At 53.5% G+C, this 26,322-nt stretch overlaps 1 protein-coding gene across 2 annotated transcripts in view; it reads left to right on the forward strand.

The window, feature by feature from the left end:
* Positions 1-235: 235 nt before the first annotated feature.
* The window catches only part of TEX264 (testis expressed 264, ER-phagy receptor), a 37,491-nt gene continuing 11,404 nt past the window's right edge, over positions 236-26,322 (forward strand). Inside the window, exons 1-4 of one of the 2 annotated variants that reach the window (XM_049862499.1) lie at positions 236-333; positions 1,267-1,333; positions 3,813-4,104; positions 20,224-20,445. In XM_049862499.1, the coding sequence (XP_049718456.1) occupies positions 3,847-4,104; positions 20,224-20,445 (480 nt within the window). In that variant the 5' untranslated portion in view covers positions 236-333; positions 1,267-1,333; positions 3,813-3,846. The other variant, XM_049862500.1, reaches the window with a different exon arrangement.

Below are 26,322 nucleotides of genomic sequence, written 5' to 3' on the forward strand. Positions count from 1 at the left end.
GTGCTCCCGCCAACCCACAAGCCAGGGCGCTGTTGCTAAGGAGCACCGCCCCCCTCCCCCAGCGACCCTGAAGTTTGTTGGAGGCGGGAGGGTACGCGGCGGGCTCCGCCCCTGCCAGCGCCCGGGGATTGGCGCACGCCGGTTGCTATGGAAAGGAGCCCCAGCAGGCCTCCGCCCTCCGGGTCCCGGGCGCACGCGCCCACGGCCACGGCCACGGCCACGTTCCGTCGTGAGAGGGGGCGGAGCGAGCGTGCGCGGCGATCGCGCGCAGGCCCGGCGACCCAGCCGGGAGCCGCCGGAGCGGGTTGGCGTCGGCGGCGGGCGGCCGCAGAGGTGAGGGCTGGGCCAGAGGGGAGGCGTCTCTGCCGCGGCGGCCCTAAGCGCGGGGCGCACCTGGAGACCTTGGCCGCCGGGGCGCGGTCTCAGGGCCCCCCGCGGGAGCTCCTTCCGTGTTCCTAGCGGCCCGGACCGCCCTTTGCAGCTCATCTTGCCTCACAGCTGGTCCCGGCCGGGTCCGAGGGTCCGGGCTGGGACGCGACCTTGGGCCAGCCCCTACCATTCGGGACCCTCTTCCCGCTGTCTCGGCGGCGGGTGCAGGGCTGGCTCCGGGGCCGCGCAGCAGGAGGAAGCTGAGGCATGAGCTGCGCTTTTTAACTCCGACCCAGACACCAGAGGCCGCGCCTCGCAGCACGGGCTGCAAAGTTTAGCTTTACTTCAGTTGTTGGCGGAGGTGTGTGGGGCGTCGTGAGGTCGCGGCTGAAGTGGACGGAGCTGGATGACCAGGGGCTGGGAGCCGAGTTTGGGGGCAGCGTCGCCGTCATCCCCGCCCCGGCCCCTCGGAGTCGCGATCTTCCCGCTCGCCGCTGGCCCCGAAGTTTTCTCCGCGGCGGGTCCCTTTAAGGGCGGAGCCCGCCGCCGCGCCCGTGAGCGGCACCAGGAAGCTGGCGCGGGACCGAGCTACCCGACGCCTGCACCGGACCCGAGGGGAAACCGAGGCCTGAGAGGAAGCACAGCGTGGGCCTTTTTCTCCGGGCCAGTTGGAGTGGCTGCGGATTTCCTGAGCAGGGACTTCACGACAAGTCTGACATTATGAGGCTGGTTCGGTCTCCTGACCCCCTTAAGGGGTCTGAGGACCGGTCGAGGGGCAGTGTAGAGGCCCCGGTGGACTTTCCCTGAAAAAGGAGAAGCAAGGCATAGTGCCCAGCACAGTGGCTATTCCTGGGGGAGGTCGGTTGTCACTGACTGACTGTTCCTTTCTGCCCCCAGCACCGGAGCACTTGGCCTCTGCAGGACTGGACACCATGAGCTGCTAAAAGGGAACCTGGCTTTTCGGGTGAGCCTCCCTAGCCTTTCTCCTCTCTTTTCTCTTGAATGTGGAAGAGATTCATTCACATTGCTCCTCCTCCTTTATGTGTTGACCAAGGCTCTGGGGCCCCCAAGGTGGATTTTTTCCCCTTTTCTAAGTAGTTAGGGCATGAGAGGAAGAGAAAGGTAGGAACTAAGTTCCCTTAAGGGGACAAGAAGTGTGTAGCTGGGAGGAGGGTCCATCAGTTACTCCCAGGGCAAGTGGGAGCCTAGATGCTGAGAGCTTCTAGCCTTGGCTTCAGAGATGTCCAACATGGTTTAAATGCTTGGGTCATTCTGGAACCCTGCCACAAGGAAGGAAAAAGTGGAAATGGGGGCCTGGAGTCAGACTGCCTGGGTTCCCATTGCATGCATTTTGATCCATTTGGCTCTTCTAATATTTGTGTGACCTTGGGCACGTCTCTTAATTTCTAACCACTCATTTCCTGTACCTACTCCACTGGATCCCTGTGAGGATTAATGAAGTGGCTGTGTTTCGACATTTAGACAGTGCTTGGCAGATAGCAGGAGCCCTGGTGGCACAGTGGTTAAGAGCTCAGCTGCTAACCAAAAGTTTGGCAGTTTGAATCCACCAGCTGCTCCTTGGAATTCTTATGGTGCAGTTCTACTTTGTTCTGTAGGATTGCTATGAGTCGGAATTGACTTGCCGGCAAGAGGCAGATAGTAAGCGCTCAGTGAAAGATGTGTCATCATCAAAGAAGACAGGAATGAAACTAACAACGCAAATGAGTAGGACAGGGAGTGGGTATATAAAGGATAATGAAGTTGACAGGCAGGAGCACCGATGGTTGAGAGGACAAATATGAGAGGCACCTCTATGTGATGATACCAAAGAAGGTTTAGAAATTTACTTTGCCTGTGTGAGGCAAACACTGTGTACTTATTGATGATGCTAAAGACAATTTTTTAGCGTGAAATTATGACACCCAGAAACCCATGCAAAACAAATTACATAGACCTAAATTTTCCACAAGGCTGAAGTGTTAACCTTTTTAGCTCCAAAACCTTTTAGATTTTAAATATTAATTTTAAATGCTTGGGAAGAAAATGTTTCCCCAGTGGTTCACCTGTTTCCCTGCCTCCTAAGATTCTTCTCTGTGCTGTGTTTTTCCTCACCCTGGGCTACTTGGGTCAAGTTTTCTGGAAGGGGCTCAGGCCTCTGACCCCATGCTGTGTGGAGGGCTGGGCCGTCTGCCTTGAGTAGCTTGTATACTTGCTCTGTGTTGTGTTGCTGGGTCTGCACTTGTGTAGCTGCTCTGCCTCTTATGGGTAACTGTTGCTGCTTTGCGTATCTTTCCTCTTTCCTTCTTGCTGCTTCTAATCTTCTGTGGGCTGGAAAATTGCTGTCTTAGTTATCTAGGTGGTGCTGCTGTCCCAGACATATCACAAGTGATGGCTTTAAGGAAGAGAAATTTATTTTCTCACACCTTAGGAGGCCAGAAGTCTAAATTCAGGGCACCAACTCTAGGGGAAGGCTCTCTCTGTCTGCTCTGGGGGATAATCTTTGTCTCTTTCAGCTTCTGTTCCTCAGTTTTGTGTGGCATCTTATCTTTCCCTTGTTTGCATTGGCCTGTTCTTTTTATATCTCCAAAGTCGTTAGGTTTAAGACACACCCTACACAGATATGACCTCATTAACATAACAAAGAAAACCCTATTCCTAATGGGAATGCATCCACAGATAAGGAAGTTATGATTCCAAATGATATTTTGGGGGGACACAATTCAATCTGTAATGAAGGGGATGAAGTTTGTTAGCCCGGTGGCTCAAGTATGGGAAGCTTAGTGCTGGACTTTGTTCCAGCTGCTGAGGCTGTTTCCATCTGGTCTCCCCTGGTTCCAGATGGATGATCTTGCTGGGTAGCAAGGTCTCTGCAGGCCAATATGCTTAGCAAAGGAGAGTTTCCTATGAAATTCTCTTTCAGTGGCTCATTTTCCCCTGGGGTCTTGCTGTTCATGGTTTCTTTGTTAATAAGCATTTGGACCCTGGCAGTTAGCCTGTCCTACCTCTGCCAGTGGTCCATGAAGCTTGAGGCTGGGCTGATAGTGTGGCTCAGCTGTGGGTAGAAAGAAGCGATAGGGGAAAAGGCAGGCTGTCTGGCCTCTGGCCCATCTTGGGGGGAGGCTGTCTAGGGCTTCCTGGCTGACTCACCCTTATGCCCATCTATGACTCAGTTTCCCCAGGTGTGACCAGGGCTGCCAGCTGACAGGCAGAGCTGCTCTGAGAGCCTCAACTATTGTGATTAAGAAATAAAGAGGCTTGTGGCTTCTGTCCTGCTTTGTAGCTCTCTTCTAGGTCACTATATGTGTAAACACCTCCGGCCCCTCCCCTCCTGGGTCAGAGTACCCAAGGCAGGGCTGAGACTGGGCCAGAGCCAGCTGAAGGGCAGGTGGGTGCATTGATTAAAGCAGGCTGCCAGCCTCCTCTCACCTCTGCCTCCTTTGCAGCTGCCTTGGGGCACAGCGTGGGGGGCCCAGAGCCATGTCGGACTTGCTGCTGCTGGGCCTGATTGGGGCCCTGACTCTGCTACTGCTCCTGACGCTGCTGGCCTTCGCCGGGTACTCAGGGCTGCTGGCTGAGGTGGCAGTGAGTGCTGGCTCACCCCCTATCCGGAACGTCACTGTGGCCTACAAGTTCCACAAGGGGTCCTATGGCGAGACTGGGCACCTTTTCACCGAGAGCTGCAGCGTCTCCCCCAAGCTCCGCTCTATTGCCGTCTACTATGACAACCCCCACATGGTAAGGAGCCTTCTGGGCCTGGGCTGGGGTTCCACCCCATGGACAGACCTGGGATGGGGCTTGTTGGGGGAGGGGAGTTTTGGTTTCTGAGGAAAAGGTGGGAACACATTTTAATTGGGTCTGCAGACCATGTGGCTCGAGTTCCTTTCCAGATTTAGCCTAAGCATCTGCTCCAGGCATCCATGTGCTGGCTTGTTACTGTGCAGGTCTGGTTCCCCTGGCTCATGGCTACCCATGGACCTCTGAGTGCAGTAGCCACACCACCGTGAGTTCCTCGTCTCTGCTTGGGCTGTGGTCCCATGTTTCCTTTTCTTGCTGTCTTTCTCTCTTCCGTCCTTATTTGGGGCCAGTGCACCAAGCCAGGTTGTTCAGACTCTGCCGTCTTTGGGGTCAAGTCTTTGGTTTTTATCTCTCCTGCTGTGACTGGAGGCCCGTGAGGACTGAGAGGGCAGCACCTGGTCATGGGCTTAGAATCCTACCTCTAGCTGTTCTGGTGGTCCCTGGCCCCGTGATATGGTGTTTCTTTGGGCCTCAAGGTGCCTTGTTGCGAGGGGAGAGCCTCAGGGCAAGGGGACCCTGGGGAGCTGCCCACATGCCCAGGATGCTGGGGCCAGAGACTCACCCAGCAGCATCACTGGCACCCTGTGGGCGTCTGGCTACACTTACAGCCTGTAGTGAGTCAGGGCTCGCCAATGTGGCTGCCTGCCATGCTGTGGGGGTGGTGCTGCACACGGCAGGATGGGCTCACAGCTCTGCCAAGGGCTCCTCAACCTCTCCAGCCCCAGCCCCTAGCCTGGCACCAAGCCATGCCAAGCATCCATTTGGCATCCCCAGCTCCAGGTTATTTGCCTGGAGAACTCAGGCAGGCAAGCCCTACAGTTCACCCACTGACTGCTCACTGGCCTCCCAGGCCTCCCTGGGACACTCATTTGAAACACGGGTGTACTGACTCCCTCTCTGTGCCAGACTCTGTGTGACACCTGCACTCCAGAGATGGATCAGACCTGGCCCTGGCCTCAGGAAGCAGCTTGTGGTTGGCGAGTCAGCTCCACACAAATGTCGATTGTCTACCAAGACACTGCTCGGTGCCCACAGAGCTTTGAATTGCGGGTTTAGGGATGGTGCCTTAAGCCTGCTGGAGAGGGTTAGGGAGGAGGTGGACCTTCTCATATGAGTGGAATTTTGCTTTGCCTGCTAGGGGAACTGCAAGAGGAAAGGCCCAGAGACATGGGGTGACAGGGGAAGTGTGGCCAGTGGATGGGTGGCAGGTGGAGAAAGAGGTAGAATGGTTTACTGGGTCAGGCTGTGGGGAGCTCTGGCAGATTGGGAAGAAGGGTGTGGCACAGTTTGCTGCCTTCATTCTAGGAAGCTAAATGGAGAGCAGGTGGAGGAGGGGAGGAGACGAGGCAGAGAGGCCAGGAGATTGGGCCAGGCCCAGGTGAGGGGTGATGTGGGCTGGGGTCAGGAGCTAGCATTTGGCTGGTTGAGGGGTGAGTGGACATTGCCTGAGGTTTTGAGGTCATGTGATGATGATAGAGTCAAGAACACTGGGGCCCAAGTGGGATGGGGCAGGCACTGGGGTGTGGGAAGTTCCTAGAGCGGATGCCCAACCCCTACCCCTGCAGGGGTCTGTTGTATAAGTTCCTGTCCTTCCTCTGTCCCTCCTTCCATACCTGGCCCAGGAGGAACCCTCTGCCAGGCCCCAGTGGAAGGGAGGAGAATACTTGTGGCTGCCTCTTTCCTCACTGGTATGTCTTCCTGTTACTGAAGCAGCATGCTGCCTCTTGGGTTGGAGGTGCTAATTCCAGGAGGGAAACGGCCGAGGCAGTAGAATACTCTGGGGTCAGCACTGGAGGCTGATCCAGGGATGTGTGAGATGGAGGACCCTTGAGTCTGGCAATTTCCCTGTGGTGTCCTGGCTTGGCCCCTGCCTCCAGAAAGCCTACTCTGCAGCTTCCCCAGAGGTGTGAAGGACCCAACAGGGCGGGCCCTCGGTGTCCAAGATTGGCTGAGCACAGCCTGAATTGGTTGCCATTCTGAGGGGCCATAGCCTAAGGGCACAGCCTCAGGGTTGCCAGTCCTGGGTTCCAGTTCCATCCTGTCACTCTCCAGCTGTGTAACCTTGGGCACATCATGTAACCTCTCTGAGCCTCCATTTCCTCATCTGCAGAGTGGTGGTAAAATACCTGCTTCAAAAAAAAAAAAAAAAGTTTTTTTTTTTTTCATAGGTAGGCTGGTGATTAAATGAAGTGACATAGGTGAGGCATTCATCCCACCACCTGACCCTCAACAGATGTTTGACAACAGCAAAAAAGGGTGGAAAAATGCTCATCTTAGGGAGTGCTGAGGGATCAGGCTGAGCTCTTGTGATCCAGACCTGATCCTTGGCCTGGTTATGGCCATCTAGTTGGCAGGAGGATGGACCAATAGGACAGGGTGGCCCCTGTGATCCTGCCCCTCCCATTCTTGGGTCACTCCAGGATATTCCTGTGTCCCCATTCATGGTTGGGCCACACCCTAACACCTGGGATAGCTCAGAGACACTTGGGCCCTCGCCTACTCTGGGAGCTGGGCAGTACATTCTGTGCCTGGTGTAGATCCTTAAAGATCCAGGGAGCCACGGACTCCGAGGCCTCAGGTGCTTGTGGCTATCACAGACTGTCTGATCTGCAAGGACCCAAGGCCTCCGAGTCCACCCTGCAGATTTTATAGAGAAGACTGAAGTTTAGGAGTGAAGAACCAATCTCACACAGTTCACGCATGCTGTTTTGTTTTCGTTTAACTGTTTGAGCACCTAATCTGTGCCAGGCTCTGGCGTCGTAGGGACCATGGGACCTAGCCCCCAGGACCTCTCAATATGGATATGGACAGGGGACATTGTGGACAGGAGAGCCTGGAGAAGAGGCCCCATCCTGGTCCTGGCGAAGCCTGAGAACCTAAGCTTTCTGCCCTCTAGGCTGCCTCCCTCTGTAGTGTCCAGCATGGGGTACTGCATATTCTGGTTCTCAGAAGGAAGGGACAGGATTTAACCTGGGCTGTTGAGAGTGCCCCATTGGCACACCTTCTCCCACCTCGGCCTAGCACAACAGAAGCCAGAATCTGCTTCTCTGAGCATGGAGAGAAAGTGAGGCTGTTGCAGGCTCAGTGTGGGGTAGCGATGGCCAGGTTAGTGGTGACTGTGTGTTTTTGGATGCTGCCATCCTCGTGAGGTATGGCCTGACAGCTCCCTAGCCACACCCCACACCTGACCTCAGCTGGGCAGGGGGTAGACTGGTGGCTGGCAGAGGGCTGCTGAGGCCCTACCTGGTCTGGCTGAGGGGCTGGAATCTCCCCACTCCAGGAAGTGGTACAGGAAAGGGCACACCAGAAGGCAGGATAGTGGTGGTTGCTGTCGACCCTCTCATATTGGATGCTGCTTAAACTACTAAGCCTTATGTGTTGGAGCCCCGTGTGGGAAGAGGCTGCAAGGCCTGGGCCAAGTTGTTCCTGTGGGATGGGAGGAAGGAGTCCGTTGCCCATCCCTGGGGACCTTGGCATGGTTGGTGGGGGTGGAGGGATGGGACAAAGCATGTGGCAGGAAGTGGACAGATCTGGCAGCATCTCCTAGGTGTTCTTCTCTGCTCTAGGGCCCAGAATCCATGCAGTGCAGGTGGTTTCTTCTTCACAGATCTGCACATGCACACACACACTCTGGTCCAGTTCAGCCCTGCCCATGCCCACTTGAGTGGGAAACTGCTCTGCCATCAGCCCTGTTTCTGAGGTGGAGTCTGAGGCGCAGAAAGCGACTTTAGCGCCCCCTCCTGGGCCTGGTGCTTCTGGGTGTCTTGGGTCTTGGAGGGCAGGAACGAGCTGGGAGGGCCCTGAGCTCCTCATTTGTTCTTGACTTTCTCTGGCCTGTGGACAGCCCCTCATGGCCAGGCTATTGTCACCATACCCGTGGACCCCACCTTCTGCTGCCACCACCTCCACTGCTGTTTGGGGCTTGTGCAACCTGCCCGCCTGCCCTCTCAGTGAGCCTGGCTGAGGCAAGAAGGGCAGGGAAGCCAGTTCAGTTCACCTGGCCAGGATGGGCCTGCATCAATCTGTCATTACATCTACCACCTACCTGGAGGGAGCGCCTACCCTGGGCGTATGCAGTGGCTGGGGGACTGGAGACCTCTTTTGATTCTGCCTTTAGAAAGTGCTACCTGATGAGGGTCCGTGCCCTGGAGCAGTCAAACCAATGAAACATAAGTTTATTAAGGAGATGCATACATCACCGGGGACCCGGCAGCAACACAGCCTGTCTCTGTGGAGTCCCAAAGAGCAGTTTTATATTAGAGCTTATATAGAATCTTACAAGGGTTACAAGTGTCTTCATAGTCCCCTGCCAGACATTTTTTTATTAGGCTAAAGATATACATGTCTGATACCTGGGCTCCAACCTTCCTGTGGAGGTTGTATGCCACAGGTAGTCCAGACAGAACAAAAGTTTATTTGCATCAATTTTAAAACAAAGAACAAAGTCATTAACGGAGGTATGTGAAGGAGGCAGGCAGGAGAACAACTTACAGGTTTATCATGGCCTTAGTCCTGTTAAGCTCTCAGTTGCCCATTTTGAAAAAGGAGAAAACATGCTGGGGGGTATTGGGGTCACATATTCCCCCCTTTGAAACTTGGGTGACTATATTCACCTATCCCGAGTTTCAAACTATTCTTTATAGAACACTTTCAGGTGAAAGTGCCTTCTGCCTGCAACAGGTTTGAGCCATCTGTTAGACAGAGAATGTAATCGCACATATAAGCATAAATTGGAGATGGTAACAGATTAACAGGCCTGTGACAACCAATCTAATTCCACTAATAAATAAGGTTTTTAAAAAAACGGCAGGTAAAATCTGACAGTCAAGAAAAATCAAATCGTTCACGAATCTTGTTACAGGTCCCCAGCTATAGATATCAGAATATTAACTCTGTGTACAAGAGTACAAACCTTGATGAGACAGAACATGAGGGCCGAGTTAGGCACGCAACCCTCTGTCCAGACAGGGCAGACAGAAATCAGTAATGTTTGACACTTCTCTAGCAATATAGATGTAAAAATTTTTATCTTTTAACAAGGGCTCCAGGGACGTTTATTCAGTTGCAAAGATTCTCCAGGCAAAAGTCTCTCTGGCCCCTAATAGTAATCTCATCTAAGCTAGCATTAAAAACATTTTTACTTTTTTAACCCCAGAGAATCTTAACTTCAGGCCATCGATCGGCTGAGCTTTCTACTCCTTGTCACTGTAGACCAGGCAAGGCTTGACTTGGAATAACGGGTCCATGGTTTGACTCCTGCAAGCTTTACCAGTGCTAAGTGGTGCCGTGAAGGGTCCAGTCCACTTAGGCTGTAACAGGAGGCCCTTCTACTTTCGGAGGAGCACCTGGTCACTGCTATCTCAAGAAGGAACTTCTGTCTGATGTAAATGGGAAAGAATTTTGGTTAGAGAAAGCGAATATTTAGACATTATTACATTAGGGGCTGGGTGGAGGATTATGGGGAGAGTTGGTGGAGACAATATGATTTCCCATAAAGTATCTCAAAAGGACTGATTTTAAGTTTTCCCCAGGGTGCAGTATAGACTCAGAGGAGGGCCGATGGCAGAACATCTGTCTATCTAGGGCACAGTTTACTAAAATGACGTTTTATGGTCTGATTCATTCTTTCACCCTTTTCCGATAGATTGAGGTCTCCATGTTGTGTGGAGTTGCCACTTTATTCTTAAAGCAGTTGAAAGCTGTTGTACCTCGCTCTAGCCATCTTGGTCTGGCAGAGAAAAGTCTCTAACCATCTTGAAAAAGAATCTACACACACCAGTAAATATTTCATCCGATGTTTAGTTTTGAACACTTCACAAAAGTTAAATCTGATTTTCTCTCAAAAGCTGTATTTGATACACTGTTAGTTGGCTGGAGGTGAGTCACAAATGTCTTTTTTGTTCCAATACTACAGTCACTGCATGAGGGACAAACAGGATAGTATCATGTCCCAAAGAAATTAACTCAGCCACCTTTGATAATGTTAGTGGTGGCAACTCCTGGCCGGCCAGCCTTTTGAGACTGTGTCCAGATTTTTAGAGAAATAGGTGGGCGACAGGGTGTCTCCATGGTCCCAAGAACTGAGTTAACATACCAACAGCTACTCCTCTTATTTATATAATTCAAAGGATTTTTGATAACCTGGCAGCCCCAGGGCTGGGGCTTTGATTAACCAGGACTTTAAATCACAAAAGGCTCATTGACTGCATTTGAAAGGATCTCTCTCTGCCCCATGGGTAGCCTGATAGAGGTTAGCTTGTAACTTTCTTAAAGACACTCAGTCCAAAAATTTAAGACAGTCACAGTATTTGTAAGAGTCTTTCTCAGACTTATTCCCTATCAGGAGGTCCATATATTGCAGGAATATTCCTCAGCTGAAGGGAGGTAATCGCTCTAGACCTTGGGCCACCACTGTTCCAGAAATAGTGACAGAGTTCTTAAACCCTGGAAGTAACACAGTCTAACAGAATTGTTTCTTCCCTTTTGTCCCTTTTCCATTTGAAAGCAAAGATTAGCTGGCTCTCCAAAGAAAGTGTCTTTTAAATCCAAAACAGTAAACTGAGTACTGGACGGTAAAAGGGCTGATAGTAAGGCATGTATGGTTCAGGACTACTGGGTATAAGGTCTTTACAACTTTGTTTACAGCCCGCAAATCTTGAACAAAACGGTACTCACCAGTTGATGTCTTTTTCACGGGAGACCGGGAGTGTTGAATGGGGATTCGCAGTCCAGCAACAGTCGTCACTCTAGGTATCCGGTGGTCAGTCCCTGCAGCCCCAGGTGAGCAGCCTCAGTTTGTTTAATCTGAGGAGGCATGACATTGAATAACAGCTCCATAGTCACAGGGAAGACAGTCTGAGCTTATCCTGGCCAGCCACTGGCCCAAACCCACCGGGTCACAGCATCAACCACTCTTTGAACTGTGGGATAGCACTGGGTGAGTGCTGAGAGCTGTTTCCACATTCCAGGTATTCACTGGTGGTACTGTCATAGACAGGCCTTTTTTTATCAAGAGATTTCAGCATGTACTTAGGAAATCTTGTCACAAAAAGTGAGACTGAGCATTTGGGCTTGTGTAGAAACTGGCAAGATAGCTTAGTTTCTCTTATTTCAGTCTATTGGCCGCAAAAAGGATCTAGTCACCTCTTTTTCAGTCACCCCCACAACTTGAGTACTGCTGGCTGAGGCAGTCCCTTTAGGCTTCTGGGTAAGTACCGAGAAGGCTGCTCCAGTATCAACCAAAAAGTCTACTGACTGTCCTCCTCCTGCTCTTCCGTAATTCTTTGAAAAAGCTTTCCCCCTGTTTCAATCTTGCCTGCCTTTTCTATTCTTTGTGGGGCACTCATTTTTCCAGTGTTCCTCCTGTTTGCAAAATGCAGTTTGGTTTTTCTTTTAGTCAGGGCCTGTCCTTATCTTGGTCTCCTTGTCTTCCTCCGGATGATCCTAGAACAGCAGCCAGTTTCTTCGTGTCCTGGTCTTTTCCTTTCTTCTTCTCGACCTCTTTACCTGATCTCTGTTGGTAAAGGCCTTAAATGCATTCAGATGCCAGGGACGGATTATAGACTCACATTATCTGAGGTGACCCTTCTGCAGCGGGGACTGGCACCCCCTGGAGTGGGTAAAGCCCCCCCAGGGGAACTGGGCCGAATTGTAGCCCACTGCTAATAAGGGGTGGGGAGACCGTATCTGTCCCACCTCCTCCGCCCCCCCTTCAAGGCCTTCCCATTCTCATCTTTTGATACCACCTGGGAGGGGTCACAAATGGAGTTTTTCCAGGTGGGAGAATAAGAACATCCTCAGGTTCTTCATCTTATACCTCGTTGTCATCATTCACCTGCACAAGAGGGGCTAAAACAGAGGCTTTATCCTTTTTCCATGCGATAAAGTCATAAAACATTTCACATACAGCGTTTTATCTCACTTGTCAGTTCCAGTACAGAACAGATCAAGCTTTACAGTAGTACCAAAATCTCCAGAACCGTTTACAGACCACACTTGATTACACAAAATATTAAGACGTCTCCTAGTTAGGGAATCCTATCCTAAATAAGTCCAGTTCTTAGTGGACTCTTGGCTGGCACCTTACGTCCTGCGTATCCACTGGCAACGGGGAACCTCTCCTGTCTCTAGTCCAACCTCATGGGACCTAGTCACCCGTTTTTAGAGGGAGTCTGTGAGAACCGATGCCCCTGTGGCTTTTACAGAGGATTTACCACTCGATGCCCAGTTACCTACCATGGCTGACAGAAACTTTCTCCTTCTGTCTGGAGCTCGCTGCCGTGGAGTCCTCCCCTGTCACCAGACCTCTGGGCCACCACAGGTTGAGAGAGCTCCACAATTCAAGGAGGGGTGCACCTTCTCTCTTCCCGGGTCCATCCCAGGGACTCGGTCCTTAGGGAGACGGAACCAGGGCCTGAATAATTTGAGCCCCACGTTGGGTGCCAAAAATTTGTTACCTGATGAGGGCCCATGCCCTGGAGCAGTCAAACCAATGAAACATACTCCAAGTCAGGGGGAGTGAGAAAGTTTATTAAGGAGATGCATACATCACCGGGGACCCGGCAGCAACACAGCCTGTCTCTGTGGAGTCCCAAAGAGCAGTTTTATATTAGAGCTTATATAGAATCTTACAAGGGTTACAAGTGTCTTCATAGTCCCCTACCAGACATTTTTTTATTAGGCTAAAGATGTCTGATACCTGGGCTCCAACTTTCCTGTGGAGGTTGTATGCCACAGGTAGTCCAGACAGAACAAAAGTTTATTTGCATCAGTTTTAAAACAAAGAGCAAAGTCATTAACGGAGGTATGTGAAGGAGGCAGGCAGAGGAAGAACAACTTACAGGTTTATCATGGCTTTAGTCCTGTTAAGCTCTCAGTTGCCCATTTTGAAAAAGGAGAAAACATGCTAGGAGCTGTTGGGGTCACAAAAGCTAGACTGCCATTGAAGCTCCTTTTTTCCCCTCAGTCCATGAGAGCCAAGGCCCAGGCTCCCCTAAGTCTACAGGGGTAGAGGCTTATCTGCTGAGAGCTCTGACTTAGGCCTGTGCTCCACCCCCATCCCCTCTGTGTATGGAGATGAGCCCTGCTGCGCTCCCCACAGGCAGGGAGATCAGAGGCCAGGAAGGTGTGAAGGATGTTGTAAATCCTACCTCTGTGATGTTAATAAGGCAGGATTAGAGGCAGTTATGTGGAGGCAGGACTCAGTCTACAAGATTAGCTTGAGTCTTAAGTAAGTCTCTTGAGATAAAAAAAGAGAGAAGCCAGCAGAGAGTCAGGGGGACCTCAAGCCACCAAGAAAGAAGCACCAGAAGAATAGCGTGCATCCTTTGGACCCAGGGTCCCTGTGCTGAGAAGCTCCTGGACCAGGGAAGATTGATGACAAGGACCTTTCCCCAGAGCCTACAGAGAGAGAAAGCCTTCCCCTGGAGCTGACACCCTGAATTTGGACTTGTGGCCTCCCAGACTGTAAGAGAATAAATTCCTCTTTGTTAAAACCATCTACTTGTGGTATTTCTGTTATAGCAGCACTGGATAACCAAGACAAAGGGGTAGGATTTCCCAGGAGGAAGTGACCCCCCCCAACAAGAGCAGTAGGAATGATGACTGGGCTAAGGTTTCCTGAGGACCCAGGCCATTCCCTTCCTCCATTACCCTGGTGGCTGTTTTCTGCCAGGAGGAGGTCAGGTTTTTGCTCTGGAGTTAGGGTAACCATGTAGCACAACTCTGGAAAGGTGGTTCCCTCTCTGCCCACGAGAGCTGCCCTTGGGAGAGAGGTGGGATGGGGTGTGGGAGGAGAGGACTTTGAATTTGCTCTTCTGGGCGTGAATCAAGACTCCACTGCTTACCAGCTCTGTGAACTTGGGTGAGTCACTTGGCATCTAATAATCTGTCCCCTCATCTGTCAAATGGGATAGAAGAATGCCTACTTCAGGGTTTTTGGTTTTGAGGGGACTAAATGATAAGGCTCAGTGCCTGCCTGATACGTAGTAGGTGCTTAACACACTAGGCATCCAACCCTGCCTCTGCCACTGGGGCTTCGCACTTTTAGGAACCCTGCCCATGTGTGTCCGGCCTAGTCCCAGCCTCCTGCAGGTCACCTAGGCCAAGTGGGGAGGTACAGTGCAGGGAGAAGCCCTCGTGCAGCCCATTCCCAGGAAGGCCCATTTCTTGGGGCCCCAACTGGCCTGAGTTGTGGGGTGCAGCTCTGGAGCCAGTCTGCCTGGGTTCAAATCGTGGCTCCAACACTGCCTTGCTGTGTGACCTTTGCTGGGTGGCTTGGCTCTCTGAACCTCAGGCAGAGGCTTGATAACAAGACCTACTGCACAGACCTGTTGGGATTTATGAGCTGCTGAATGGAAGGCAGCAACTGGGGCAGGTGGTCAGCACCTTGTCAGATACCAGCTGTTAGGATTATGCTTCCAGGGGGAATGAGGAAGGTTCCTGAAACACTTTTGGGTGGGAGCTCCCAGATATCCCCCAGACCACCCTGTGGGGGTTGGCATCCTACTGCTGCCCCTCTCCTCCTCCCCTCTTCCTGATCCTGCATTATTGGTCCTGTCCCCTGGCCTGGCTGTCTTTGTTGGCTCTTGTCCTGTCTGCTGTCTGCTTCAGTGTCTTTGGGTACTCGGGGACAGGTAGGGCTTGGACTTGCAGCACATAGGAGGCCTGGTGTCCACCTGCTAATAATGGGCACGTATAGCTGTTCCTTCCCCTGGGGGGCACCAGTGGAAATGGAAGGCACTACTCCTACTTCTCTCCTTACCTTGGCAGCTCCGGACTGGGTGGGCTGGGGGTCAAGGCAGCCCTCTGGGGCCTGGCATTGGCAGGTGGTGCAGCTGTCCATGTAGGTTCTGGGCCTGGGGCTGGCCATTTCTACTGAACCCAAGGGCTAGGTTTGGTCTGTGCCAGCTGATATCCATTCTCCTTCCTGGATCCTTGAAGATACTGACCTTGTCTAGTTCCTGGATTCACTGAGCTCTTGGGTGGGCAGGCCCTCGGGTGGCTCTCTCCACTGTAGCCTCACATGATAGGGCTGGCAGACCACTGTGAGGTCCCTCTGAAAGGGATATCGGGGGCAGTCCTAGGACTAGCTCATACCTGGAAGCTTCACGTTCTAAGCAGATTCTCCCTTTCCACAGTGCTAGGACTCGAGGGGCCTTGCAGCCCTGAAGGAGATGCTCTGTGGCCTGACCTGCCCCTATCTCCTTCCTAGTACTCTGGCACTGAAGGCAGATCCTGCGTGCCCTTACCTTCACCCAAAGTGGTGGTGGGTCTGGCCACTGCCTTGTCTTCCTGGCAAGGATCATTGCTGCTGCTAGTTCTGGTCCAGCTTTTGTTCTGGACACAGGTACTGTCTTGGTTATCTAGTGCTGCCATAACAGAAATACGACAGGTGGATGGTTTTAACAAAGAGAAATTTATTTTCTCACAACCTAGCAGGTTACAAGTCCAAATTCAGGGTGGCGGCTCCAGGGAAGGCGTTTTCTCTCTCTCAGTTCTGGAGGGAGAAGATCCTTGTCCTCAATCTTCCCCTGGTCGAGAAGCTTCTCAGGCACAAGGACCCCGTGTCCAAAGGACGCGCTCTGCTCCTGGTGCTGCTTTCTTGGTGGTATGAGGTCCCTGAACTCTCTGCTTGCTTCCCTTTCCGTTTATCTCTTAAGATAAAAGGTGGTGCAGGCCACACTCCAGGTAAACTCCCTTTACCTTGGATCACAGAGGTGACCTGAGTAAGGGTGGTGTTACAATCCCACCCTAATCCTTTCATCGTAAAATTACAATCACAGAATGGAGGGCAACCACACAATATTGAGAATCATGGCCTAACCAAGTTGATACACACATTTCTGGGGGGACATAATTCAATCCATGACAGGCACCATCCAAAAATGACTAAATGGGAAGGAAAGGGAGCAGGCAGATGGAACCGGGAGGCCCAGGCTGGCATCCCAGGGTTAGGGCCAAGTTAAAACATTGCGTTAGACCAGAGTGGGTAGGGTCTTATCAGGATACCCCCACCTTCTGGGCCCTTGACAACCTCAGTAGGCCGTTCCCTCACGGGTAGCCTTAGTGTTCTCCTGGGAGTCCAGGGAAGCCTTTTCATGCTCCTGAGCCAGCTTTGCCACTCTGTGGCATATCTTAGAGCCTGTCCTAGCTCCTTGCTGGTGGCTAGTTCAGCTGCCTCCCAGCTCCAGCCTGGCATGGGGTTATTTGGCAGGTGGTGGGGTTGCTGAGTAACCTCCTGGGCTTCCCTTTTAGTCACTGGCGTGGGGGGGGGGGGCAGTTAGTCCTCACCTGTGTAGTTGGGGATTGCTCAGACAGGAAGGGAGACGTGCCCAACATAACCTCTAAGATCCCAAGGGTCCCGTCTCCTTGTTAGCTGCCTCTATCCATTGTGACGAGAGCCCCTCCGGTTCTCTAGGTGGAAGGAGACGAGGTTTTCTCACAGCGCAAGACCCATGTGTGCATGTGTGAGCCATTGCTGAGCATACCCCAAGAACTTTCTGTGTGGGGGGCATCCTAGGGAGCCCTGAACCTTCCTGCCTAGAGGCCTGGAGTCTGAAAGGGAGCCATTGATTACAGTGCAGCACAATACCTCCCTTGTGTGGGCATTTGGGATCAGAGAGGAGGGGCTGCTTGGCGGGGAGGAGCAGAAGGCTCTGAGGAGGAGGGTTGAGCTGATGAGCAGGAGTTTCCCAGGCAGAAGGGACTCTGGAGTAGGGTGAAGAAGGACATTCCGAGCAGAGGAAGTAGCTTACGCAAAGGCAGGAAGCATGGGAGGACGTGGCATGTTTGGGAAGCTGCAAATAGTTCCATGTGGGCGCTTGCAGGGGTGTGGCGGAGAGGAGGCTGGCAAGGCGGGCTGGGCCACAGCCTGGATCTGTTCCTCCCTCTGCCACACAGATGCTCAGTGGGCGCCTGCCCACCTGGGCTCTGGCCCCTGCTGGGGTCTGAGGCTGTGGAGAGGGAGTGCGAGGTGAGGGTGTGGGCAGATCCAGCAGCATTGTATGGGCCATTGCTACGACGGCCTTACGTGCCAGGCTTGGGAGCTCAGTCTCATCTTGAAGGTGAATTGGGACCCATTGAGAGTTTCTAGGGAAACGCTGGTGGTATAGTGGTTAAAAGCTACAGCTGCTAACCAGAACGTCGGCAGTTTGAATCTAACAGGCACTCCTTGGAAACCAAACGGGGCAGTTCTACTCTGTCTTCTAGGGTTGCTATGAGTCGGAATTGACTTGATGGCAATGGGTTTTTTTTTTTTTTTCTGAGAGGTTCTGAGCAGGAGTGTGAGTGATCATGTGTGTTCCTGGTGCCTTTTGGGAGCCCCGTGAGGACTGCTGAAGTGATCCCGGGAAAGCCTCTGTCACCTGAACCCAGGCAGGACGAGGGGTGGAGAGAGGCCAGGTGGCCCTGCATCTGTTTCTCCATCTGACATCTGTTGAATGTATCTTCTGTACTGCGCAGCTTGCTAAGGTCAGGGACATGAAGATGGGCTTTGCAGCAGGCGGGTGACTGCCCTTGGTCTGTCAGTGGGAGGCCTGCCAGAACCTCCTTTCAATCCCCAAATCTGTCCAGCCTCTTCTTCGGATGTGAGTGGGGCAGTTGCACCATCTAGAGACGAGAGATGGTACTACAGCTATCCCCTCTGGGTGGGTGGGGCGGGAGGAGCTTTGAGGCCAAGAGAAGTAAGTGACTGTGCTGCAAGGTAGACTTGATGTGGGCAAGAGTGTTCACAGCGAAATGTTGACGTGTGTGGGGGACGGGGGGAGGTATCACTTGGCCATTCTGAAAGGTTCCCTAAGAGGGTGTTTGAGCCTGAAGGATTGGCAGGGAGGACTATTCAGAGGTTTGGGTGGATGGGTGTTCTAGGCCAAGGGACAGTCATTTGGTCTGTGTCACGGCTGCCAATGACTGCCAACAATCATGGAGCATTTGCTGAGTGCTGGACCCAGGCTGAGCCCTCATGTACTGACTGACTGACTAATGCCATCAGGTCAATTCTGACTCATGGTGACCCTGTAGGACAGGGTAGAACTGCTGTATAAGGTTTCTAAGGAGCAGCTGGTGGATTCAAACTTCCAACCTTTTGGTTAGCAGCTGAGTGGTTAACCACTGTGCCACCATTTAATATGACAATTCTGTAAGTAGATATCAAGGAGCTGACGCTGCAAGAAGCCAAGTGACTTGTCCAGGATCACATCCAGGCATGCCATTCTCCAGAAGTTGTGGTCCTGACCACTGTACCGTATTGCCTGCCACTAAAGCCCTAAACTAGGCTTGATGTCATTGGATTCAAGGGGGCAGGAAGGGGACAAGAGAAATGGGGGCCGGGGATAACCCCGGGGGGTGTGCAGATTTGAGAACCTGGCGTCCCTGGGTGGTGCAAATGGTTAACGTGCTCAGCTACAAACTGAAAGGCTGGAGCTTTGAGTCCACCTAGAGGCCCTTGGAAGAAAGTTCTGGCAGTCTTTCTGGAAAATCAACCATTGAAAATCCTATGGTGCACAGTTTGATTTTGAAACATATAGGGTAACCATGACTTGGAGTCAACTTGATGGCAGTTGGTTCTCACTGGTTCAGTTAGTGCCCAAGTCCCAGGCAAAATGTGTCTCCAAGGACAGGGCCAAATTGGTCAGGATAGAGGAAGCAGAGCAGGGCTGGGAAGGGATTACTGTAGTACCTTGGAAAGGGATGGAATGGGAGGGCAGAAGTGAGAACAGGTAAAAATGACTATAGTGCTGGGAAGGTGGGCTGAGAAGAGAAGGTGGAGGCAGAGGGAGTGACCTGTTTAAATTTAGGGGTCAGTGGCCCCTGGGGGCAGAAGAGAAAGGGGTCCTCAAATCAAGGACTGAGAGCACAAGGTCTGTGTGAGTCTCCTGGATTCAGGAACTGGTGCTCCGGGGGATCAGCCTGAGCGCTCTCACAGACTCAAGCTGCAGGAAGGCTGACATGGGACACAGTGGGAAGAGGGAACCGCTGGGGCTTCCTGAGGCCAGGAGAAGTGGGTGCTAGGCCTTGCAGGCCTGGGTCAGGCCTAGGAAAGTACTGGAGGCTCACATAGGAGCCCACTGGCTCCTGGGAGCCCGGGGAGGTAAGGAGGGAAGCAGAAGTGCAGGTGCCAGAGGCCCAGAGAGACTGGGAGGGAAGCCAGCTCTCAGACTTAGCCAGGAAGCTACTTGGGTGTCGGGTAGGGCCTGGGATGGGCTTGGATTAGAGAAGGGGTCTGGAGGCCCAGGGATGGTGGCTGGCCCTGTCTGAGGGACTGAGGGAGGATGCCCTTGCAGTTTCATCAGTAACCCAGAGTTCAGTGTGATCCCTTGTCCTGACCAGTGCTCCCAACAGCACCCCTCTCCAGCCAGGTCCTCTTTATCCCTGAAAATCAGAGAGGCACACACAAACTTTTTTTTCTCCTAAATTTTTTCATTTCATTGTTGAGCCCACTCACACACTTTTCCTTCCCTGAAGAGCTCTGGGCTCTTTTCCTTGCTCCTGCCTTCCAGTTTTGCTGGGACCTACTCTGTGCCATTGAGGGCTGCTCTCCTTTAGGAGATAGGAGGGAAGTGAACTAAGAGCTGGGATGGATCCAAGCCTGAGGATCAGCTGGCCTATGGGCATTGTGGGGTGGCGGTGGGGGGGGCGGGGAGTAGGGGTAATGGTTGGCAGAGGGTCATATCACTGGGTAGGAAGGACTCCTCAGTGATGCTGTTGATGGGCTGTGTGGGGTAGGAGTATGTGTGGGGGCATGAGGGTTCAAAGGTCCTTTTCATCCTTCCCTCACCCAGGCTCCTGGAGGGCAGGGACGAGGTCATTCCCTGCCATGACCCCCAGGTCTCCAGCATGTTTGGTGAAGGAATAAACGAAGAACTGGATGAGAGTCCTGCCGCAGGATGCCTCAGGCAGGGACCACGAACGTGTTTCCATAGAGAAATTACTCAGTCCTGGTATGCAGGCCTGCATGGCCTATCAGAGCTGGTGGTTCTCCCAGGCCCAAGGTGGCACAGAGGCAAGAGGCCTGGGGACCCCCTTCCTTTGCCCAAACCTGACACTCCTCTGTCTCCCCAGGTGTCCCCTGAGAAGTGCCGCTGTGCCGTGGGCAGCATCCTGAGTGAAGGTGAGGAGTCGCCCTCCCCTGAGCTCATCCACCTCTACCAGAAATTTGGCTTCAAGGTGTTCTCCTTCCCGGCACCCAGCCACGTGGTGACAGCTACCTTCCCCTACACCACCCCCCTGTCCATCTGGTTGGCTATCCGCCGTGTCCATCCTGCCCTGGATGCTTACATCAAGGTAAGATACAGGCCTGGTGTATAGGTGGGAGCTGGGGAGGACTGCCCAGGCTGCCTACACTGTGAGGAGAAGAGGCCTGGGGAGGATAGAGCCCTGGGCATCCTATGGACTAGTTGCATGTGGAGCTGGGAAGATGAGCAGAGGCTACTGTGTCTCCCCAGAGCATCTCGTAAGAGCACAGGGAGCTTGCTCAGAAAGCTGGCTTGTCAGTCCTGCCGTCTTCTACCTGAGACATTCTTAGTGCTCAGATGGGTGGGCAGGTCCACATTGTCCCCATCCTGCTGGAGACTGCAGAGCAAGGGCTCTGAGGCTCTCAGCTGCTAGGCAGGTCTTAGGTGTCCATATGCTGCATGGGCTCAGGGCACCTGGGCCTGAGGCCCTTGAGCCAGGTCTGTTCCCTGAACCCAGGAGTAGGGCAGCAATGTCAGGCCCTATCTCCTTCACTTTCTGGCCTGGTCAGTGGTAACACTGGCAGCCTGACCTACCTAGAGGAAGGAGGAAAGACAGCTATAGGAGGTCTGATGGGGGTCTCTGTCCACAGATTTTTTTAAAAAACTTACCCTGTTGCATATCCCTTCTCTGAAAACCTTTTGTAAACTTGGGTACCAGGGAAATGACCTCAGGTTGGACTTGGAAATCATTGTTTATTCATTCATTCGACTTGAATGTCTGTGTGCCACGTGTTGTGCAGGGCGCAACGAGACTTTGGTGCGTGAAATAGGCATAAAATAGGTGGTGGAGATAGGTAATGGATGTCAGACAAATGGGAGACAGGCTAGAAGAGAACAGGATGCAGTGGTGAGAAAAGCCAGGGGGACCAGCTTGGACAGAGTGGTCATCGGTAGCATCTCTGAGGAGGACCCTCTAAGGCAGAGTCCTAAAAGAACCTTTGGGGAGTTGGTTGTAGGCAGAGCAGGGAGAGGGGCATTGGAAGTCACTGTAGGTTTCCATCCAGGAAAGTACCAGGATCCAAGCCACGTCTCTACAAGATGGGCTACCCCTTCCCTGGCCAGGGTGGACCTGGTTTATGAATCAGAGGGGCTGGGTAGGGTGCTTAGGAGGCTGTTGTGAATCTTAGCCACAAATGGTGGTGGCTGGGCTAGTGTAGTGGCTATAGAGATGCAGACAGTGGGGAGATTAATGATCTGTTTTGGGGGTAGAGCTGATGGACTTGTGGGTTGGATTTTGTGGGAGGGGAGGGACAGGAGGAGTCACAGAAGGTTCCAGTTCCCTCTGGCCTGAGCAGATGGGTAAGCAGGTAGTGGTGCTTTTCACTGAGATGTGGGGAACTGAGGGAAGACGTGGTTTGGAGGGCATATCAGCTCTGTGGGCTGTGTCAGTGGAGCTGCCTGATGAGAGACATCAGGTGGTGGTGTGGGGTCAACACTGACGTGTGTACCGAGAGTCTGGAGTTTAGAAAGGGTTGGATGTGGGCATTGGTATTTAACTGGGAGGCTGCCCTGAGCCTCCTAGTCTCTTTAGGGCCAGGCAGGTGGTTGATGGCCTGTGGCAGGCAGGGCTGTGCAGAGGGTGTGGCCAGCGTGGCTGGGGTCAGGGAACAGGAAAAGAAAGAATGGGTGGGAGCTTGTGGAACTTGGAGGAGACTCGTGGCTTCGTTCTCCAGACCAGCTTGGGGGAGAGGGTCTGGCCTTGATGGAAATGGGACCTCAGACAGGGCCTGAAACACCAGCTGTGGCTTTGGTGGCCAAGGACAGGAAGGGAAGAAACAGGGTGAAAAGACCTGGAAATGGGAGGGCTGTCGTGGCAGGGAGGGCAGGGGGCTGAGAGGACAGAGACGGGTCTCCTTTGTGAGCTGAAGGGTGGCAGCCAGAACGGGAGCTGGGCAGGGGTGTGCTTGCCTGGGTGTGTGGTTGGGGCTGGAGGCTGAGGGGTAGGGTGAGGCAGGAGTTGGGGGAGCTGGCTGGCAGTGAGGACAGGGAGACCTCAGTGTCCTAGGCCTGCTCAGCATGCCTCCTGAGGGTGAGCCTCACTCATCTCACCCAAGGAACGGCTGGTGTATGTTTTCTTGGGTCCCATTTGTGCCATCCTCAACCCTAGGGGCCAATCTGGAAGAGGACCCCTGGGAAGAGACTTCCCAGGTTCCAGACCTCAGAACAGACCATGGACATGTGGTGTGGCTGCAAACAACTCAGCCACCAAAGCCTTTTCCTGGCTTCAGGGGTTTATTTTTAGACACCTTTGTCCAAATTTCCCGGCCCCTGACAGCTTCACAAGTTGCCTAGTTTTGACGTCACCTTTTTGATGAAAGCCCTTCCTCCTTCCTCCCCCTCCTGTGGGAGCCATCAGCCATGCTCTGGGCTGAGACTCCTCGGGTGGGGGCTGGAGCAGGGACAGTACCATCCTCTTTGTATCTGGGATGAGGAAACCAGGGATATAGGGGGAAGGCAGGGGGCTTCTCTCCAAATGTCTAGGAAGCGTGCTTGTGTGGGCTTGGCCACCAGCTGCAAGGGCGAGGGACTCCAGGTTGCCCAAAGTAGAGGGATGGCCCAGGGTCCTCTGCTCCTTCTGTGCCCCTGTGTTTAGACTAACCTTGTACCCTGGGAAACAAAGTCGGGTAAGCAATGAGAGAGAGGCTGGCTCTGTGTGCCAGTCTCTGCCTGCTGTGGACAGGGGGCTGGCCCTGTGCCTCTCAGCCTAGGAGTCAGAGAGAAGGGAGTACAAGGCTCCTTCCCACCCTTGCCCTTTTCCCCACCGCCCTAGGGTCAGAGAAAGGAGGCTGCTAATGAGGCTCTGGGCGCTTCTGACTCTCCCAGCCCTGACAGCTGGCTGCCCTTAGCGGACTGTGTGTGCATGCGCACTCTCGCCTCTTTCTGGCTCTGAGGCTAGGCCTGCCGTGGAGGTGCTTCAAATGGAATGACAGCAGCTGCTAGCTTTTTTTTAGGAGGGGTGAGGGAGGCCAGGAGCCCTACTGCCAGGAGGATGGGTGGGAGGGCTTGGCAGGCTTGCCTGCTGCTCCAGAGGCTGGGGCCAGGAGAGGGGGTGATGGGCCTCAGAGAGCTTTGCTGGGGGAGGTGGGGAGCAGCTAATGGCCTACAGCTGCAGATGTGCCTGAGCTGGGGCAGAGCTGGCCTCATGGGACATCAGTGGCCTGGGGTGTCACTTTGAGGAGCCCAAAGAGAAGCCTGTGTGGGGATTCTGGAAGGGACGACTGGAACCCAGCTTTGTGGTCTGCATGACACCCCCTGGCTCTCCAGCAAACTGAGCTACAGGGCCTGGAACTTTGTCTTTCTCTGCATAAACTACTAGGGGCCCCAGGCCAAGCACCCTGGGACAGTGTGTGTATGAAGGGTCCTGGGTACTATGTGACTGTGGTTCTACATGGAAGATACCACAGCTTTGTCAGGCCACTTTACTGGTGCGGGAGGTGGCTTCTAGGGCAGAAGGAGACCATTCCCTAAGCCCCAGGAAGGAGCCCTCTTCTGGCAGCTGCAGGAGGGAGCAGGAGGGAGCTGAGCTCCTTGAGCTTTCAGGGTCACAGAGTTGAGAGGACCTGAATGTCAGCTCAGAGCAATTGCAGAGCCCTTGGAATTCACCTCAGGGTGGAACCAATCTCAGCAAGTGTCCAGGGAAGGCTCTGGGCATGTAGGGCAGGCCAGGACTCAGTGGCAGGCCTGGGGACCATGTGTGAAAGGTCCCCTGAGCAAGGTATCAGGCTCATGTCTGTCTGTAGCAATTGGGGGAGGAGTTAGTTTGAGTGTTAGACTGATTCAGCCAAACTCCCCACGCCTGACTTTTCACACAACAGGATGCAGGATCTTTTCTATATTCCCTCTTACCGGGGTTTTTGCTTTCTGGGAGTTTTCAGGGAAGGGTTCTTGTAAAACAGTTTAGGCATTTTCTCCCATGTTCAGGGAGACGTAGGGCATTGTCCATGTGGCGACTGCTCCATCAGGCTCTAGGAGTGCAGGCAGGCCCTGGAGGCCAGACCTGGCCCTTTATCCATAGAACTAGAACGAAGTGGGTAGCGGTTGCCGAGAGGAGTATAGTGAGGTGGTGACTAGAACCGTGGTGGCAGTTTCTGAGACTGCTGGGTTGACTTGGGCTGTTATGCCAGGAGTTTGAAGTGGGCAAGGACCCCTGACTGCTGGGGAGGGAGCCTAGAGGCTCTGCTGAGGTGCCCCTGTGACCGGCAGCCAGGGGTGGGGGCCGCACTCAGACCATTACCTGCTTCAAATAGAACAGCTCTGCCTCTGGGTTGTACAAACCAGATGACCTCACGAGCTTTAGCTTGCAGGAGGGCTTTGGGGCTTAATCGGTTTGAAAACCTCTGTCCTGAGAGAGGCAGTCAGCTGCTTGTCTGTCCCAGGGCCTGAGGATGCTGTGGCAGCTGCAGAGTGAGTGGAGCTGGAAGGCACAGGAAGGCGCGGTGCCCCCAGAAGAGGCGGTTGTGTCTGGGGGAGCATGACTGACTGAAGCTGGGCTTGGAGGGGAGCCCTGGGAGCCACAGGGTGCAGACTCCTCTGGGGTGGTTGAGGCTGAGTTCCTGAGTGATGGGTGATCAGAGGCAGTGCTAGGGGGCAGCCAGCTGGGAACGAAGGAGCATCGGGCCTGTGGAAGTGGGTCCGCCTGCCGAGCTGTGGGCCCGAGGAAGCGTGCAGCTTCAGGTCAGAACCTGGATCCTTTCCCTGGTCTTCAGAAGCTAGCCCCTGTGTTTGTTTCCCCTTAGCCTGCCTCACTGACTCCGAGGCAGCCAGTGAGGGGTCTAAGTCCATGCTGGGGCCAGAACACCAGTGGGGAGCAGCATGGCCTTGGCAGTGAGAGCCCAGGTGAGGGTGCCCTAAGGGTAATGTGAGATTTGGGATCATCCCCTCCCCCATGCGTGTCACATCTGCTGAGCTAATGAGGGAGGGTGTTCCAAGCTTTGTTTTTAATAAGGGGAGCCCCCTTGCCAGTCTAGTCACTTATTCAGAGTTATTGACCACGGCCTCTTCTTTGCAGCACTACTCTGGTCATGGGGGAAACCAGTGAGGAGGCAGTCAGAGGGGCCTAATCAAAGCCAGCTTCCCCATCGTTTTACAAACCGAGAGACAGGCCTGGGGAGGGGAGGTTACCCAAGGTTAAAGAGTGAAGCAGTGGCTGAATCCAGACTGGGCCCCTTGAGCTGAGGATCATTCTGACAGCTACCTGCCTTTTGCCCCTTTCATGAGTGGGGCCAGGCCCAGGAGACAGAGACTCACTGGTCATGAATATGGGGTAGTGCCCACAATTTGGGTGGGTCTGGGATGGCAGCACGTAGAGCAATACCCACTTGACCATTTGTCTCCAGCCCTCATGGGCAGAGTCGGGAGCATAGGCTGCCAGTCTGGGAGACTGAGGCAGGGCCTGCCTGTCTGTTTGCCCAACCAGCCCTTGTTAAGGGAGGTCTAGGCAGCTGTTGCAGGCAAGGAAACAGCTGCTGCAGGTGCCTCCCCGGTACTCATGTCCTCACCTTTAGTGAGGTGGAGGCAGCTACATTCCCAGGCTTCCCTCACTGGAGCTCCAGGACTGGCTCATGTGCCAGTGTTGCCACCTGCTAATTGGCCTGCCATGGCACAGGGAGGAGGGCATCTTCAGCACTGCCAGAGCCTGGGGCCAAGTGACAGCCCCTAGAACACTTTCCACTCCCATCGTCCCCGGCCACAGGACTTGACCATGCCTGGGGAGAGGAGGGATAGATTCACTGGGAAAGGCAAAGCAGCCTTTCTGAGTTGGTGGCATTTGGGGTCAGCCTTGAAGGATTCACCAGGTGGGAAGGCAGGTCAGACAGAGGCTCTGGCATGAGCAGAGGGTTGGTGAGGGCCCTGGCTGTGTATCTAAAGTGGCAGCAGGGCAGGAGAAGAGCAAGAGTTGGGAGGAGCTATCAATGACTTTGAATCT

This window comes from Elephas maximus, chromosome 20 (assembly GCF_024166365.1).
Source record: "Elephas maximus indicus isolate mEleMax1 chromosome 20, mEleMax1 primary haplotype, whole genome shotgun sequence".
NCBI lineage: Eukaryota > Metazoa > Chordata > Mammalia > Proboscidea > Elephantidae > Elephas > Elephas maximus.